The 18,719-nt window shown below is 51.1% G+C and overlaps 1 protein-coding gene across 2 annotated transcripts in view; it reads right to left on the minus strand.

Moving 5' to 3' along the window:
* Positions 1-18,719, minus strand: part of PDIA5 (protein disulfide isomerase family A member 5) — an 89,524-nt gene that overhangs the window by 3,090 nt on the left and 67,715 nt on the right. For both annotated transcript variants that reach the window (XM_035000015.1, XM_035000014.1), the window contains 4 exons: positions 10,963-11,033; positions 10,275-10,435; positions 8,269-8,399; positions 4,160-4,230 (listed from right to left, as the gene is read on the minus strand). In XM_035000015.1, the coding sequence (XP_034855906.1) occupies positions 4,160-4,230; positions 8,269-8,399; positions 10,275-10,435; positions 10,963-11,033 (434 nt within the window). The remainder of the gene's footprint in view (positions 1-4,159; positions 4,231-8,268; positions 8,400-10,274; positions 10,436-10,962; positions 11,034-18,719) is intronic.

The raw sequence follows: 18,719 nt of genomic DNA on the forward strand, positions 1-18,719 counted from the left end.
TGCCGTCTGCTGGTGTCCGCATGGAGCCTGGCCCACCCGGCCAGCAGGCGGGCCCCTGAAGCCTTCTGAGAACCCCAGCTCACCCTCGAAAACGCCTTCTGAATTATTCAGAAACACGAGGCAGGTGCTCCTCTGGCTGTCCTCAGCGTTCCGGCTCTTGGGGCCCAGCCCAGGGGAGACGGCGCCCACCGGGCAGCCGTCTGCGTCCTGCCCTCGGTGAGGGGCCAAGGCGCCTCTGCTACGCCGAGGAAGTGTTTGATGAGGGTTGCTCCAGGCTGCTGCTCTCCCTGCTTCTGCTTTAAATTATGAATTTAATTTGTCTCTACATGCCCTGGAGCCGCGGGAAATACACGGTACAGTTTTATAAATTGACTAAACTAAAAATGTGTACTTATTTTGAATCCCCTAAACCAGCTGCCAGCCACGTACACACCGAGGGCTACTTCCGGCTGCAAAGACTCCTCCACACTCCATTTCTATGGGAGCAGAGGAGTTGAGTGCGGCTCTTTCTGAAGGAAGCGGCTTAGACTCTGGAAAGAAGGCAGCAAATAAACCTCTTCTCACCTATCCCCCTTTCTCCTGTCTAAATGCCTGCCCCCCCACACCCCCTCCAGATTTACACTGACTGAACTATAGCACTGAATGCACACTATCACTTCTAGATTTGCTCCACGGTGGTTGGTATCCTGCCATGACCCCTTGGCCAAACACCTGCCCCTGGCACCCACAATTCTCGGCTGCAGGGAGCCCCAAGGGAGGCCAATGATGGACAGGGCTTGAGGACATGTCCCTTGGCTTCCTGGACCTTTGGGTGAGGCGCTTCTGTCCATGGTGAGGTCTCTAGGGACTGAACCTAATTATGCATGCACCAATCTGCTCATTAATACACCTGCTCTGGCTCCTTTCCTGACTGCTCCCCCTTCCTCTATCCCTGAGGCCGCTTCCCAAATAAACCCCCTACACACGAGTCCCGGAACCTGAGTTTGCTTCTGGGAGACCTCTGACAATGCCTGTTTATCTGGTTCTGAGCAGCCCCTTCCCAGCTGGACGACTTTGGGAGAGACTTTTAACCTCTCGCAGATTCAATCTCTTCTTCTGTAAAATGGGAGATTGATAATACCCAGTTGGTTACGCTACTACGAGGACAACGTGACATAATGCTCTCAAGCACCAGTGGGAGCGGAGTTTTCGAAAGATATCAAATGCTGTTGTTTCTTCATTCAGTCAGCATTTACAGAGGTTTCAGGCATCAAGACTGGAGGGAATTCAAGGACAAATGAGGTCCCTACCCTCAGGGAGCTTTCCTTTCTGATGGACAGACAGCCTCATCAACGCAAGGGAGTACACACACCATGGCCAAAGTTACAGCAGTTCCCTCTGCCTCAGGGCGCCTGTCCTGGGATGACCTTCACACCTTGCTGGCCAGCCCGACTCCCAGGCTGGGGACACCTGGATGTGCAGTGAGAGATGAGTCCCACCTTGCCGGCCCAGTGGTACCCTGACCCCTGCCTGCACCCGCCAGCCTTCCACCTCAGGCCCATGTCCTCCGTGGCCCCTTCCCTACCGCCATCGGTTCTAACACGAGCAGCATGCAGCCCTCTCTCCAGCCAGTGTGTCAACTGCTCAAGTTCCACCCCTGGGAGGGGGTGGAGGCTCCCCAGCTAAAATATGAACTGCCTCATGCAGCTTTATTGATTCAATAAAATAAATCTCTGCAGGAGCTAATATTGACTTTGGCTATGAAAATGGAAGTGAACAACCAACTGCATATTGATTGGGGAAGGAACAGAGATTGGCTTCAGGGTGGCGGGGGCGGAATACAATTCTAGCTAAGAGGTGGGAGCACAGGGTATCCAGAAAAACTGGGAGTCAAGAGACTCTGTTCTGGCTGTCCATGACCCACAGCTGCGTGTCCCTGGGCAAGGGACATAGCTCCTCTCTGGGCCTTGATCCCTCATGAGTAGGAGAGGGATGGGCCACCAGACCCCAAACATCAGCCAGTGGTTAGTACGAGAGGCAGCTCTTAAAAATTACAAATTCCTGGGGTGCCTGGGTGGCTCAGTCGGTTAAGCATCCAACTCTTGATTTTGGCTCAGGTCATGATCTCAGGGTCGTTGAGATCAAGCCCCACGTCAGGTTCTGCACTGAGCATGGAGCCTGCTTAGGATTCTCTCTCTCCTTCTGCCCCTCCCCTGCTCTCTCTCCCTCTCTTAAAAAAAAGAAAAAAGAAAAAAAATTAGATTCCCAGAACCATCCCTGGACCTCTGATGTGACAGTTCTAGGATGGCACCCAGCAATCGTGACACCAGTAACTTTAGTCCCCCAGGCCGAGAGCAAATGCTTCCCTGGTGTTACTGAGAGCCACGTCCAGGAAACCCAGGCCTGCCAAATGCCTGGCAGAGAGGGGCAGAGAGATTTAATGTGCTCCTGAAAATGAGTGAGGGTGATCTCTGGCTTGGAACACAGGGAGCTGGAAGGAGAGGAGAGAGGACATAACAGACAGAGGGAATGAGTGCAGGAAAAGGCCAGCAACGTAACTGGCCCAAGTTGAGACAATTAAGCAAAGGCTTATCAGTGTCTTAGTGGGGTCCCTGTGGAAATGGCGTCCCTGTGCATCAGCAGATGGAAGAGAGGAAGAGGAGGACCGGCCCTTGGCTGCTACTGTGGGCAAAGCCAGCCTGGCCCCGCTTGGACTGAGGTGATCCCTTCACAGACCCTGGAGCCACAAAGACCTGAGCAGCCAGGGGACGGGAAGACCCCACACCCCAGCCACTCTCCCGTCTCATGGCGTGGGGCGATGGGAGTCAATGTGGAATGCCTGCCAGTCCCGTGCTGGCTACAGGGAGCAAAGGCTTCCCCACGCCAAGCAACACCCAGACTGTGAGGGAGTCCTAGGGGACTGGCCGAACCTCCCCAGAACTCCTGCATGTGCACTGGCCCTGGGTGGCAGAGGGCGGTGGGTGGGGAGGGAGCTGGAAGACAGGAAGCCCCTTCTTGCCATGCCCCTCTCCATACAGGTCAAGGGGCAGGCAAAGGAGAAAAGGTTTCTGGTCCTTCTACTCCCTCCTGGTGGGGTGAAGGGAGCCTCAAGGGCACAGCCAGACCTTGTGGGTGACAATGGGACATCCTGAGTCCAGGGAAGGGTCCTGGGGTCTGAGTCCCGAGTTTATCCCCCTCCCCAGACATGTGCCGGTGCTCCAGCCGGGCTCCCTCTGACCTGCTGTCCCTGTACAGCGCTCACATGCCATCACCGCCAACCCCCCAGGGCCAACTCCAGCGCCTCCTGGCGTGTGGGTCCAGCCTGCCCCAGCTGCACCCAAGCATCTCACCCAGTGTACATGCATGCAACTTTGGGCCTGGGTGTGTATGAGCATGCTTCTGAGGCCTGTTGGGGGACACATTCCTACAACAGAGTCCCAGGCTGGGAAGAGTCTTCATGATCATCTAGGGCAGGACCCCAGCTTTGGCGAGAAGAGAACTCAAGGCCTGGAGAGTCGATAGGACTTCTCCAAGCCACACGGCTTAGCAGCATTCAAGCCGCACCGGGCCTGAGCTCCAGGGTCTGCCCTTGCCACACCACGCCTCAGCCCCGGAGTCCCACATTGCCCTCACCTGGTAGCAGCCCGCGCTGCCCTGGCTGGTGGAGCTGCCTAGGGAGGTGCCTGGGGGGTGCCCTCTCCCCACACTTTAATCCAATCTGTAGTTCTAGCTTGTTAACTTTATGCTTCATCAGCAGGAGCCTTTTACTTCGGTGGGATGAGGCTCTGCAGGACAGCCTTGTTCTCCTCCACCTTGGCTGCCTCTGGTTGACTTTTGTTGGATATTCTTTATTTGTATTTTCAATTATATAAGTAATGCATGACTACAAATCCTACCACAAAAAGATTCAAACGCTAAAAATAAATAGATAACCCCTTTACCAACCCCCTCTTCCCAGGAAGGGCTGTAACAGTGCAGTGTATCCCTTTTAACTGATTTTACAGCAGAAATTCAGCCTGCCCTGTCCTGCCTTATGAAAAGAATGTCCTGGTTCCCAGGAATTCCCTGACCTCAGCAGAGTCTATTCAGGAAGGGAACCTGAACGGAAGGGAGTGAGGTAGAGAGCTGTGGGGCAGAGCAAAGTCAGAAGCAGGACAGAGATGAAGAAGGGTATCCTTACCTTTCGGTCATCTTTGAAGATGTCGGCAGTGGCGGTAAAGTGTGGGATGACCTTCTTACAGTGCGGGCACCCTGCAGGGGAGGGGAAGGACCGAATGTTGCTCATGCAGGGGAGGCTGCAGAGCCAGGGGCCCTCCCTGGCACTGACAGAGGAGCCTTTCCAGGAGCTTCCCTCCACCCAACAGACTGTGGGGGTTCATCTGACTCCCACCCCTTGCACGCCAGACTGTCAGGGTCCACGTGTCAACCCTGCCACTCAAACACTGCCCCCTGTGTCTGCTGTCAGCACAAGGACTTTGTAGAGGTTCCTGTGCAAACGTCAGGTCTGCTCTTGCCCAGGACCTCCCACCCCACATCCTCCCATCATACACCTGGCCGAAGAGGCTGGGGGTTGCTGTGGTCTTGTTCTGCAAGCTCCTTCCACAGAGGGCTGTCCTTGGAGCTAGGGTAGAGAGGGGACCTTTGGGCTTGGAAAAGGAGGATGTGTGCTCAGGATTCTCTGAGCAGGTTACAGAGTCCCCTTCTCCTTCCCTAGGGACAGCGGTACCCACTGTCCATTTCAGGCCTGAGAGAACGGGACTGGGAAAGGTGGAGGGAGGAGGAACCATGCCACCTGAGCCCCTACTGCTCGTGTCCTGCTGCTAAATTCTCCATTCCCAGCAAATCCCCACCCCGGACCAAGCGGCCAAACCCAGCTTCTGGTCCTCATGCTATCCTTCTACCCTCGGCTCTACAATCAACCTGAACCTTGGATTCAGGGACGGGAGGTCCAAGGTCAGGCTGAGAGGAGGATCAGCTACAGCGAGTCCCCGACGCTTCTCAGGGCCTGGGTTCCTGAGGGAACAGACCTATCACAGCGGACGAGGACCCCTAACTCCAGAGGCCCTGCATGTGACAGTGGTGCTTCTCGGCCCCTCCCTCAGCATTAGCTGATCCAAACCCAAGCCCCCTTCTTCCAACCATTCCCCAGACGCTGAACACAACTGCCAGGAGAACAGAACTGCTTTGAGGGAGGAATTCCCTGACACTGGTAATTAATTCTGATCAAAACACAGGTGGGAGAGGCCAAATGCCCCATGGGGAGAGCTGGCCAACAGTCGGGCCAGCCTACGCGGGGACCAGAAATGGCTTTGCTCATCTGCTTTCTCTCTTTTTAAAATAAGATGATAATGACTTTCAAAGTGTTGTGTGAAACCAAATTAAGGCTAGGCTACAACTTTAATGTGAATTGAGCACTTGAGCCAGTTCCTGAGATGGGCGGCTGGCTGAGTAGCCAGCTGGCCCCGGAACAGTGTGGACAGCGATGGGGGGGGCAGTCAAGGGATTCTCCCCACACCCCCTGCAGGTGCAGAGAAGACAGCTGGGCTGGTCACAGGTCCTATCAGAACAGAATGCCACAGAGGGCCTAGCACAGCCTCACTTGGGGCAGATACTAAGATGACTTTTTTTAACTGCTTCAATGGCAATTATAAAAACACTTTACTAATTTGACCCAGCAGAGGGAAGAATAGCTCAAATTCATGAAAATGTTACATACTCTATAGGAATGATGGTTTATACATTCCAAAACATTTAGAGGGCACAATGTGCTGGCTGACAAGGCTTGTCAGAGCACCACCCCTGCGGCACCTAGAGGTCCCTCCTGAGTGGCACTTGGATGCCCACTAACAGCGTTAGGCTGGCTGGAAATAAGTTATCCCCTCCCCCCAAATCTGGTATCACTATTAATTTTTCCTTTTAAGCTCTCTGCTTACTGAAAGTATAAAGGCAACTGTCAGCCTAGTGCAAATTCCTATTACCATCAATTTAAAGTATCTAGGTCTCAGATTAATCACCTTCTGTGCATCTAATTTTATCATGATTCAAAAGAAAGAGCAAGGCAGATGAATAACTGGAGGGGAGATTGTTTTAGAAAGGGCATGAAGATGTTTCCATGGGGTGTCAGGTGGGCCAAAAGAGGCATGATTTTTTAATTTGGGCTCTTTAAAAAGGCACCACCTTTGTGCAGCAGGAAACCAAAGAAGCTTCCCAGAGAGGGGAGTCAGAAACAAAAACCGAGGACAGGACAGAAAATCCCAATGCCAGAGACTCAGCAAGCCAGCCTAAGAAGGGCAGTCACTGGAACCAGACCACTGAGAGTGAAGCGGGGGCTTGGAACAGGAAAGAAAAACAGCTGGAGGAAGATCTATGTAGAAACTGGGGAAGCCGGGGTGGGCGGTGCTGGGAAGTTAAGGGACATGGTGGGGATGTGGGAAGTGGGGTGGGGAGGCAGGAGGCAGGAGGGAATAGAGATTGGGGAAGGCAATGGGGGTTGGCTTTTGCTTTTACTTTATACCTACCTTTATCAGGGGTATGACCTTCCTGTAGTATTAGATTCTTTATATGTAAATAGGCATAAAGAGATATATACCATATATATTATAAATAAACATATATGTTATTTTTATAATTGAAAAATTTTAAAAGACTTGTTTTTGGAAAGATCCACCTCCCTGATGAGCATGTCTTGGGAATCTGGAGCAGAGTTCAGGGACAGGAACATGCAGTAGAGGAAAAGGGAAACTCTAGGTGCCAGGCCCTTTGACAGAAGCTGAGTCGCTCAGTGGAGTGGCCCTGAATGGGCTGTCTTGAGCTGCTTCTTGCCAGAGTAGACTATGAGGCCCTTGAGGCCAAGCAGGGACCATGCCTCCTTCCCTTGTATCCAGGGCCCCAGATACCACCCGGCACACAGTGGTTCTGTGAGGGGGGTCCTTAGCAGCCCAGGGGGTAGGAGTCCTGACCCCAGAGGTCTGGGGGAAAGAAGGGAGCATTTCTGGGGCAAAGTATTTAGTCTGGATATACTAAAGTCCATCCAGTAGCCGATCAAGGACCTTGACTTCTGTGGCCAGGCTTTCACTGCTGCTGAGAAAGCTCCTCCTCTCTGAGTGACGTCTGTGACAGAAAGAGCACCAGCCCAGGCTGCAGGGAGGGCTCTGTCATACATTGCTCCAAGGCCTCGGGTAGGTCACACACCCTCTGCTCTTGGTCCTGCACACCCCATTCTGCCCAGATGGAAGACAACTTCTTAAAATCTACTCAGCCTTCCAGGCATGTCCTAAGGACAGATGAGGACAGCAAGAAGCTCAGCAAGAAAGAGCCCAAGTCCCACTCCCACTTGCAGAAGGAAAGGCAAAAAGAGAGGGACGCACTGGCTGCCTGAGGACGGAGGTCTGAGGCTGGGAAAGGCAGGTGGGAGGCAACCCCTCCCAGAAAGTGAGAGGGAGAAGAGACATTACAGATTATTGACACTTGAAAAGTGGGGTAGGAGGGGAGCCAACAGGAGGGCTGGCTACAAGCAAGCGGATTTATGACTAGATTGAGTTGCCTGGCTTCTCTGTGGCGCGAAGCTTTATTATCCCCACTCCATTAAGCTGAGCTGTAACCTGGGGGAGAGAGACAAGGGCAACAGAAGAGTGGGAAATTCAAGAGCCTTCCCTTCAAGTATCAATGAACTTCAAAGTGGAACGCACAAAATCCGAAGGTCACAAACACTCATGTCACTTCCTCAACTTAAACTCTGATAAAAAATGGGGATCGAGGAGAAGCTAGCTCAGAACAATGTGGTGTGCTTTTCCCACAGCCTCAAACCCGATGGCGTCAAAGCCACGTGGGAAGGTCAGGGAGGGGGCTGGGCTGGGGATGCTCAGGAAGATAAGGAAAGCAGAGGCCAAGATGGGGTCAGCTAAATTCCAAGGTTTGAAGGTGAAGTCAGTGCCCAGTGGGATGGAGGGAGCCAAGGGGTGGAAGGAAGTGGCAGGTGGGAGGCAGGCAGCCTAGAAGATTCCAGGGACAGGAGGAGACCGAATAATTTTATGGCAGGTTCCTGCCACAAACAGGAGCAGAGGACTTTAGGACTGATGGGAGAAAGGCTCCCCAGAAAGAAGGAGAGACCCTGACAGAACTGACAGAAGGAGGCCCTGGATTTTGAAGGGCCTCAGCCTGGAATGAGACCGGGGAGCCCTGTTCACAGTACAGAGGAGCCCAGAGTCCACCTGTGGTTGCCGTGGCCCCTGGGGAGGATCTTCTTGGTCTGGTCTGGCCCGCCCCTTGGCCTCACACCCAGCTACTTACAAGGGGCATAGAACATGACCAAGGTGTGCTTCTTCTTCTTCAGGGTCTCCCGGAAGTTGTCCCCTGCCAGGTGCAACACGCTGGTCTGCTGTTCTTCCCAGGTGGGCTCTGGGGGTGGCGGGGCCTCAGGGCTGCAGTGGGGGGGAAGGGAGACAGTCATAAGGAGAGGTTTGCGTAAGGGCAAGCACTTCCACCCTCACCCAGAGGAGCACTCAGGAAGAAGTCACTTCGCATCCTTTCTAAAATGCAATTCAAAAGCTGAGTTTAAACATGAACAAATCTGTACCATCCATGAAGATATTCTGATTCCCTCTGAGAAGCCTATCAGGAAGCCATTTTGTGAAGGTGTGGAAGACCCGAGCCCCTTTTGGGCAGGACAGCCCTCCAGGTGTCAGCTATCATCTTGCCACAGGGACAGAAGCTCCTCTGCCTGGGCCCCTGCCTCCCCAGGCCGGCCTGCTGGCGAGCGTGTCCCAGTCACCCACAGCACCCCACTTGTGCACAAGCCTGGAAATGCCACCGGCCTCACCCAACACTGCTCACCCTGCTCCTGGGTGACAAGTTCCTTCATCTCGGAGCTATCTGCCGTTCATGCTCTGCCTGAGGATTCTTTCCAAGCTCCCAAAAGAGCTACTGTTTGTGTCTAGGCAAGGCTCCTAACCTCTCTGAGCTTCAGTTCCTTCATCAAGGAAACAGGAATAAAAACTCTGACCTGGGGGCACCTGCAAGGCTCAGCTGGTTGAGCTTCTGACTCTTGGTTTCGGCTCAGGTCATGATCTCGAGTGGGGTCGAGCCCCACATCATGTCGGGCTCTGCACTCAGCGGGGAGTCTGCTTGAGATTCTCTCCCTCTGCCCCTCCCCCCACTCACACACACACTCTCTCTCAAATAAATAAATCTAAAAAAAAAAAACAGAAACAAAAAACTCTGACCTCATAGGATCTGAGTGTGAAATGGGCAGCAGATAAAAAAGCAACTGGCAAAGCCTGGGAAGGTATCACCACTTATGGGGCGATGCTGTCTGTTATAGCCCCACGTAACAGCTGACGTCCACAATAAAAACAGCTTCCTCTCTCTGAGTACTGCCACGCTACACACCGTGATAAGCACAGTAGTCTAATTTAATTCTCTAGACAAGCCTTTGGGAAAGTGCTGTCTCCATTTCCCAGATGGGAAACTGGGGTGTAGTGGGGTCAAGTAAATGGCCCAGGGTCACCATCTGAGTGCAGGGTTCTCAGACTCCAATACCCATGCTTTTACCCTAAGTGCTTTTCAGGCGCTCAGCAGCAGGGACGACGCACAGAAGGGACACAGATCCTCGGTGCTCACTCACTACGTGCATCCAGGCCACTCCGGATTCCCTGGGCTCTCTAACCACAAGTGCAAGCACCAAGGACTTGCCTGAACCCCCACCCGGCTAATCCTCCCAGTGTACCAGCCCTGGCACCAGAGGGAGGCTAGAGAGGCAGGTGTGAATAGCAACCTGCTTCTGACACCAAGAGGCCCAAGAGGGTGAGTACCTTGTCTCTTCTGGAAGCAAACCACTGAACATGCTCCCAGTGATGAGCAGGACAAAGTGGGAGAAGCTGAGACCAGGACCCTGCCAGTGCCCTCACCTCTTCCCAGAAGTCTCTCCTGAACCTAGTGGTAACTTTGCTTCCATTCTATAAGCAGGTATTTCTCAAAACACTACGGCTGAGGGTTCCACTCCCACCTCCCGAATCAAAGCCTCAGGGACAGCCGCCCCAGAATCTGCACTTTAAACAAGCACCCGCTGCCCCTGGTGCCGGTGAAACTGCATCCAGGGAGGCTGCCAGTGACCTGCTGGATGGGGACATGTGGCCAGCACACCAGAGGTGGCTCTAGAATTGGGGAAGTCAAGTCCGCCTTGGCTCCCGTGGCCCTGAGCCAAGGTCAGCAGCCCCTAACCGTTACTCTGTGTCCTCCAGGCCAGCTCCAGGGGCTGGCGGCCAGGAGTCAGGATGTGCTGAGACCACCACACTTACTTTCGCATCCACTCAATAAAGTTCTTCTTTGTTCTGAGCGCAGGCACGGCGGATTTCTCTCCGTTCTTAAAATACTTCAGTGTAGGAAACTCGGAGATGTGGAATCTCTCTGCCAGGGCCTTGTTGACAGTGGCATCGACAGCTGCAAGGACACCAGAGCTCTGGGATGGGGGAGAGGCCAACCATGCATGACAGCCTCAGACGCGGTGCTGGCAGAAGAGGAGCCCAGACGCCAGCCCCCAACCCACCCAGGACCTGCCAGCATTTCACTGGGGGTGGCTGGCCCCCTGGGCTCAGATATATCCCCAGGATGTGTCCACTGGAATGTCCATGATTTCTCATTTGTGGGCTGAAACGAGACGTTTAAATCCACCCCACCAATCAGGTTGTGTAGACGATGACTGTTCCCAATAGCCATGGTCCCAGAGAAAAGAGGCTGAACTTTGGGGCTTCACCCCAGGGCCAGGACCTGGCAGAGGCCACATGGACAGTGTGGGAATACGACCCTAGAGTCTCTCTGCACCCCTCCATCCCTGTTAGGGACCCCGCCGATCTAAGACATGTGTACTTGGGGACAATGAAGTACTTCAGGCCTCCGGGAGCTTGCAGGGAAAAGTCACTGTGAGGATCCATGTCATTTAGTCTTTAGAGGAAAATGGTGGGGGGAGATTAAGGAAAGGAAGCTTACGTCTGCTTCTCCATGGAGGACTTCCGCTGCATTCTCAAACTCTGGCTTCATTTTCTTACAGTGTCCACACCCTGTGGGAAGAAATCAAGAGAAACCACTCCCATGGCATGGAGGCTCCAGTGATGTCGCCTGCCTCTGTAAGACAGCTGCGCCCTATTCCCAGACACCAGGGCTACCTGAGAGAAAAGAAGCGCCAGCACGGAGGAAAGAAATCTTTTCCCTAATCCACTCAGTGGGGGAGGGGGAAGGAGTGCGAGAGGCAAAAATGAAGTAACTACATAAAAAATACTGGCAACGTGTGTGTGTGTGTGCGTGTGTGTGTAGGTCCTGTGTGCCAAGCACTGCTCTAAGCGCTTTATAGCCTCACGACAGCCCTACAAAGTATAAGCTGACGTTATCTCCATTTTACAGATGAGAAAACTAAGGCACCAAGAGGGTGGGCGACTGGCCAAGGTTACGCACACAGCCACAGGTCACAGAGCGGAGCTGAGAACCCAAGCAATGTGGCTGGAGGCCACGGCCACAGTCTGTATGTGCTTCCCAGCACCGTGCCACTACCTGTCATCCCCTCCTCCAGGGCAGAAGGGGGTCTGCGCCTTGAATTGGGAATAAGCATTCACAGAAGCAAGAATAAGCATTCACAGAAGCAAGAATACATTCCTCCCCACATGGGAGGACATATGATCTGATAGGCACAGGGATCTGTCCCGTCATTTTCAAATGCCTTTTTCTTGGTATAAAGACTGCTCTGCCCTCTCCTTACCGGCATGCAAATGCAGTAACGTCACGAATAATAAAATGTGATACATTAAAAAGCAAACAAGCACTTTGATAGGTGCTATCAGGACATTTATACATGGCTTTCGTTTTCAGAGAGAGTACCTCCTGGCTTCTAATGCTGCCGGGGCCGTGAAGCGAGGAGGTCCAGACCGGCTCCGGCCCCCACACAGCCAGGTTCACCCTTCCAGGCAGGAAGCAGGCTAAGCAGCAGGCAAGGGCAAACCTCGGCCTTCTCATGATGGGTGCTGCTGTGTGGCAGCCCGAGAGCACCGCGATTCTCATAACTGACTTGGGAAAACAGGAGGCAGACAGACACCCCAGTATTAGCAGGGGGGACCTCCGACAGCCTGCAGAAGCCACTGAGCCACGGGAAGGGCTCTCCTGCTTCCATCGGAGCACGTGGCTGGGGCAAAAATGCCTGTCTCCTCCAGGTCTTCCCGCAGAGCTCAGCCCCAGGTGGCACCGGGACACAAACATGTGCCTTCCACTCCTGCCCGTCCCCAGCTTCCTCCGTGCCTGCGCACCCGTCCCTTCTAGGGACAAGGGGCTCCACAGTGGCAACCTGTACACCCCACGCACACTGATAGTAGAAAACGTAAGTAATCTTCCAGCTCCGAGGGCAGAGAGCTGCCGAGCTCCTCCTCTGCACGGAGCACTCGGGAGCCATGAGATGATCAGTGGATGCAACAGTCCCGGATGGCATCCAGCCCAGGGAGCAGCTACGATTCTCAGCTGCACCGGCATGCTGGTCCTTCTCAAATGGGCCCAAGGATGAGGGACACCTATGGGCTCATGGTCTGACTAGAGCCCACTCGGGACCCCATGAACCATAGGGGTATCAAGGTTGTCATGACACTGAAACATTAAGAATGTCACTTTGTGGAAAGAAACATTTAGGGCTATCACAACCCATTTGTTAACTTTCTAAGCCATCAGGTTACAAAGGTTTTTTGTTTTGTTTTGGTAAGTTGGTTGTTTGGAACTGAAAATGTGTTTTCCCCAAAGAAACAATTTCAAACAAAGATGCCTTGCAGATTCTCAGGAATAACCACAAAAGCCCATTTAACAGAATGTGCCTGAAGCATATAGAGCATGCAGTGCTATTTCTACTCCACTGAACCACCCCCCAGATGGAAAACACGCAGCCCGCAGTCCACCACACTGGCCTCTCCCCAACGCTCCCTACACACCACAGCCACCCACAGCAGCAAAAGGGAGAATGTCTTTCTTGGCTCAGGTTGGGGCTCTGGGCCTTCTTGGGTCACTGACACTCTTGAGAATTTAATAAAGCTTCTTCTTCCCTTCTCCCGTACGGATGCCTATATAGTCCAAATTAATGTATCACTTCATAGGGATCCAATCCCCCAACTGGCTCACAGACCCCAGGTTAAAAGCCAAGGCAGACGAGGCCTGACTCTGAGGCATTCACTTTCCTGTGAGAGGTGGGGCAGAAGAGCACAGAGTTGTCCCCACGGGTGTCCAGGCTTGGGGACCCTTTCACACCGATCCATGTAATGAGATATTCTCAGGAAGATTCTACTGACATAATATGGAATATATTAAAATGAACTTTTTTTTTTTTTTTGGTTCTCACTAAAATAAAAGGAATAAGTCATTCTTTGGGAGCTTACGGTTGGGATGAAGGGCTTCTAGAACTCTTAAAGCGGACTCCCCTCTCCCCACCCCCAGGCCTACCTCCAGGCTGAGAGCTCCTTGCAACCTGTCCCAAGATGCCAACCACCCCATTCTCCTGATGCTAGGGTGGCCTTCCCTGACTGGGGTGGTGGAGGCTCACCTTACATGAAGACAAGTTGAGAAAAGGAAGCTCACTCCTGATACTGCTCTGTCACCCAAGAATTCAGCCTGCCCTGCAGAGGAGGAAGTGAGTGGCCTGAGTCAGACCCACTCAGCCCAGGAGGCAGAAGGGAGAACACCAGGGCAGGCCCACAAGGACCTGGGCTCAAGGCTCCAACTGGCCTCCAAAGAAGGCAGGAGAGGCAGGGCAATGCACCCCTGACCACCCTCTCCCCTAAACAGGATATGAATGCTGCGGTCAGGCCAGTGCCAGCAGGGCCCACGGTCAAGGTGGGCAGTGGGATGGAGTGGGATGGAGTGGGGGTGGGGGAAGGAGGAGAAAAGCCAGACATTGCCACTGACAGAAAACCACCATTTCTTTCCAAAATATCCCTGTCCATATTGCAGGAGCCCTGAAGATGAGAAAATTCACTTTCAAACCTTTATGAGGCTCTGGCCCTTTGATGCCACTGCCCTGCGAGGTGGTAAATTGACTCCATATCACTGGCCAGCTTCTCTGACCGGTAGGCCTGAGATGGACTCTGAGCTTGAGAACTGGCTCACTGGGAGGAAGGGTCTGTCATGGACACAGGAGGGAGAGGTAGAAGATATGCCAGGAAATGTCCAGACTCTTGAGCTTGCACTCATGCCTCTCTCCTGAACTTCCAACCCTGTCTCCCAGGGCTCTCCTTCAAATAAAGAAAGTATTTGCCCTCTGTACTGGGCTTCCACACATTTTCTTTGGCAGCCCAATGAGACAGACAAGACAAAGCTCGTTAGAGCCAGAAATGGTGGCTCCGGGAGCTGAAGTGATAAACCTGGGGCCCCAATATGGGATTAAGCTGGATCTTCTGGCTGGAGTTCCCATCACTGTGTCCACACGAGCCCATCTTTTCTCCAAAGTTCTCCTGTCCACCAGCCCCCGCTCCTCTCACCACAGCAGCGGCCCCGATGGACCAGGCTTCTCCACACAGTGCCTACCAAGCTCCAGCCCCTGCTTCGAGTCGTCCATTCGTTCCCACCCAACCGTCCACTCTTCTTCTACCACAAAGTACTTCTTATTCATACGTTTCCATGGCATTTAATTTTGGACTGCCTTGTGACTGTTCTATTGCTGTCTTCTGATATTTAAGAGCAGCCAGGACATCTTTTCAAAGACATAAATCAGATCAAACTCCCTCGGTTAAAATTCTGCAAGGGCTTCCCATCACAGGTAGATTAAAAGCCAAATTCTACCATGGCCATAAGCCGCACACCATCTGACTCTCCTACCTGTCCTCCACTCCGCAGCCCGTGGCCTTCTTTCTGTTCTATCAGACCAAGCTCATTTCTACCTCAGGGCTCTTCATGTGCAGTTACCTGGAACACAATCTTTCCCTCAGGTCTGTGCATGGCTGACCACTTCGCATCATTCAGGCTTTAGCTCAAATTTCACTTCCACAGAGAAATCCTCTGACCATCTGACCCAAAGGAGCCTTATACATCGTGCTCTCTTCCAGTATCTGGTTTATTTTCTCAACCGTACTCAAAACAGTTAGGGTAATCTGCTTATTTGAACCTGTCCCTCCCAACTGGAGTGTAAGCTCCTCACAGGCTTGGCTGTCTGTCTAGCTCACCATCACATCCCTGGTACTGAGGATGAGTCCACATACTTTTTGGATGAATTAACCTCATGGTATATTGTTCAGGTTTACACCTGAGCACAAAAGGTTTAACTGGACTAAATTCTTTGGGGGCAAGAGTCATGCGTGTACCTGAATAGTTGCTAGTTTGACTAAACACCTCTATCTAGCATCACTAGCAGCCAAGCCAGTCGCTATGCATGTATCCTCACCTCCCCACCACCATTTATACACTTCTCCTGCTCCTTACAAGGTCTGGAATACATCTCTGGAAATCCCCAACATCTATGGATGTTGTTCTACAGCCTCTCATTCATACCCTAAAGTGGTCTTGGCTTTTGCTTCTAGCATCAATTCCCTCTGCTCCCTGAACAAGATAGGAAGGCTAAGCAATAAACTTCTGTAAAGAGAGTTTATGACAAGGAGACTGGCCAGGCCCCAAAGAAAGGTCTGGCCAAGCAAACATCTCTTTTGCTGGTACCCACCTCTTCTGGAGACCCGTGGGTCATGGGTAGTGCCTGCCTTGACCCCAGTCCCAGAACCCTGGGCCTGGCCTTCAGGATGTCCTGGCGGCGTGGGCTGCGGGACAGCTAGAAGAGGTTATAACGCAGGAGCAGGACTCCAGCCCACTGCGTTTTAATGTCCTGATTGTGATTTGATAGGCCATTAAGTTTTAGTGCCAAACTTCCTTGTTGGGTTTTTATCATCTGTGTAAGTGCGCATACGCTGATTTTCATGACCTGGCACAGAGGCTGCATGTCAACCCTTCGAGCACACTCCTTCCCGGCTATGGGAATGTTAGCCTCCCGTCAACCCCAAGCTTTCCGATTCCTCTGGATTACATTAACTTTAATTACACCTATGATTTTATTACAGACCAGCTATGGAGACTTTCCTGGATCCTGGAACCAGAGTTTTCCAGGGGACCAAGATTAATCTGGAAAGTTCCCTTGAGGCTGAGGCTCTATAGGAGCCTGGATTTTCCTATCCATATTCCTGCTACCTTGCCTGGAGCATGGCTGAGGGCATGTGAGGCAAGTGGGGCTCCTACAGATGCTAGCAGAAACACTTAAGTTTTAACAGTGTGATGAGCCCCCCAGAGACCTCAGGGCTCTTTCGAGGCTTCCAGCTGTCTACACAACAAAGCTGTCTCGTAGACACTCACAGATACCCTGGGACAGACTCACACACTGATGGATGCCTCCATCCATCACATGGCCCTTTTCTTGTGCAAAAAGAGAGTGTTTTTTTTTTCCCTTCCTTTATATTAGTGGAAAATGTAGATAACAAGCTTTTAAATTTTTTCGTCCAGGCTTCTATCCTAAGGAAATAATCTGACGTGTGGACAAATATTTATGCATAAAACTGTTCTCTGCAGTGTGATTTATAATGCAGAAATACAGTAAACAACTCGAACCTTCAACATTATGGTGCTGGTTAAGTAATTTATGGTGCCATTATACAATGGAATATTATGTGACCACAAAAAGCATGTACAGAAAAGCATTTTTAATAACATAAGAAAATACAAGATAATCTTAAGAAAAATGTAAAGGAAAAACATGGATGGAAAAAAAGGACTTAGAGAAATAAAATGAAATCTTTCCTCCCATCTGGCACAATGGAATGAAGAATCCAGATGAATTAAAGAATGAGATGAAAAAAACAAACATATTATAACAAAATACAGAGCACTCGTTTTACATCCGAGGGATGGATTTCCCAAGCAAGCATGAATTGCAGAAGTCGGGGTGGGGAAAGGCAGGCTTACAGAAGGTTCAGGCGTGCAGGTTTTAAACCTGGCACCACCTTTTTGGCTTAGTGACCTTTGGCCAGTTTCTCGACCTTTTGGTGCCTTTCTTTCCTAACCTGTAAACTGGGGATAATCATGATATCTACCTCATAAGATTTGTTGTGAATATTAAATGAGCTAGTATATGGAAAGTGCTTAGAAGGAATGCCTAATTCATAGTAGGTGCCCCATAAATATTCTACTTAGTATTTGGCCACACAAAATGCAAAGCTTTTGTGCATGAAAGGCACCATAAAGAAAGTTAAAGCTGGCCACAGGCTACAAAGAGAACATCTGGAACACAGAAACAGATGAAGATTACTACCCATAAGTACAGAGTACCAGCTCAAGGAGAAAAAGACAACCCAGTAGAAAAATGGGCAAAGGATATGAATAGGTGGTTCACAGAAAAAATACGGAAGGCTGACTAGCACATGAAAGGACACTCGATTTCTCTGGAGGCCAGGGAACTGTGGACAAGCTGCCTTTTTGCCCAGTTTGGCAGGAACATAAGAGGCGGACAGCGTCCACAGCTGGCTAGGATTCAGGCCCTGTCACACACGGCCAGGGTGCGGGCTCTGTCACACACGGCTGGGGTGGTGGAACCTTTCTGGAGGGAAGCTGGCAGTATCTATCAAAGCTCAAACACACTTATCCAGTGGCCCAGGACTGCAGTTTCAGGAGTTAATCATAAATACTTAGACATGTTCCCAAATACATAGGTTTACAAATGCTCACTGCGTTGTTTGAATAACCAAAGTCTGGCGGCAAATGTCTATCAACGGGGAACGATTTAAAATCTCCATCTCAATTATCAAATACTATTCAATGGTTAGAAAGGTCCCGTAGATTTATACACCAACATCTACATGTACACAATAACATCTTCAAGACCCACTGGTAAGTGAAAAGAAGCCAGCCGCAGAAAAAAAAGACAGGAAATGATCCTATTTACATAAAAAACAAAAAGAAAAACACTGTTATTTGGGTAGAAGCACAGAAGAAGGATGTACTGACTGGTAGCAATGGTCAATTCTGGTCAGGGGACAGGGTGGGGAGCCGGGCTTTCACTGGGTGCACTACAGTCTTATGTCTCCCTTGAACCTCGCATGGCCAGCAACAAAAATGCTGCAAATATTATCCTTACTTTATTTGTGCAATTAAAAAATAAAAGTGATAGCACAAAGGAGTTATTTATGGCATGACAGTTACACAAATCTACACATGTCAGAAAAATTAGTCCATTACCTATATGTTAATTAAAAAAAATTAAAAACAAGGGGGAAGAAAAGAAACTAGAAACTAAGTGAAAAATGGTTGCTTGTGGATAATAGGATTATAGCTAGTTTTTTTTCCCAATGTCATTTATACTTCTCTGTACTTTCCAGATTTTCACCAAGGTCATATTACTTGAGAATAAGACAGAAACTAAGAAGCAGAAAATCTGGAGTCTGACAGGGATCTGCCACCAAATCCAAAGAGACAGCCCAGTTCCTGGAAGGCAGGCCAGGCCCAGCAGCCTCCAGCACACACTTCTAAGAAAACATTTGGGGGGCACTTGGGTGGCTCAGTCAGTTGAGCATCTGCCTTCGGCTCAGGTCATGATCTTGGGGTCCTGGGATCGAGCTCTACATCGGGCTCCCTGTTCAATGAGGAGTCGGTTTCTCCCTCTCCCTCTGCCCTTCCCCTGCTGTGCTCTCTCTCTCTCAAATAAATAAAACCGAAAGAAAGAAAGAAAGAAAGAAAGAAAGAAAGAAAGAAAGAAAGAA

The sequence above is a fragment of the Mirounga leonina genome, unplaced genomic scaffold (assembly GCF_011800145.1).
Source record: "Mirounga leonina isolate KUSES-001 unplaced genomic scaffold, KU_Mleo_1.0 Mir_115, whole genome shotgun sequence".
Classification (NCBI taxonomy): domain Eukaryota; kingdom Metazoa; phylum Chordata; class Mammalia; order Carnivora; family Phocidae; genus Mirounga; species Mirounga leonina.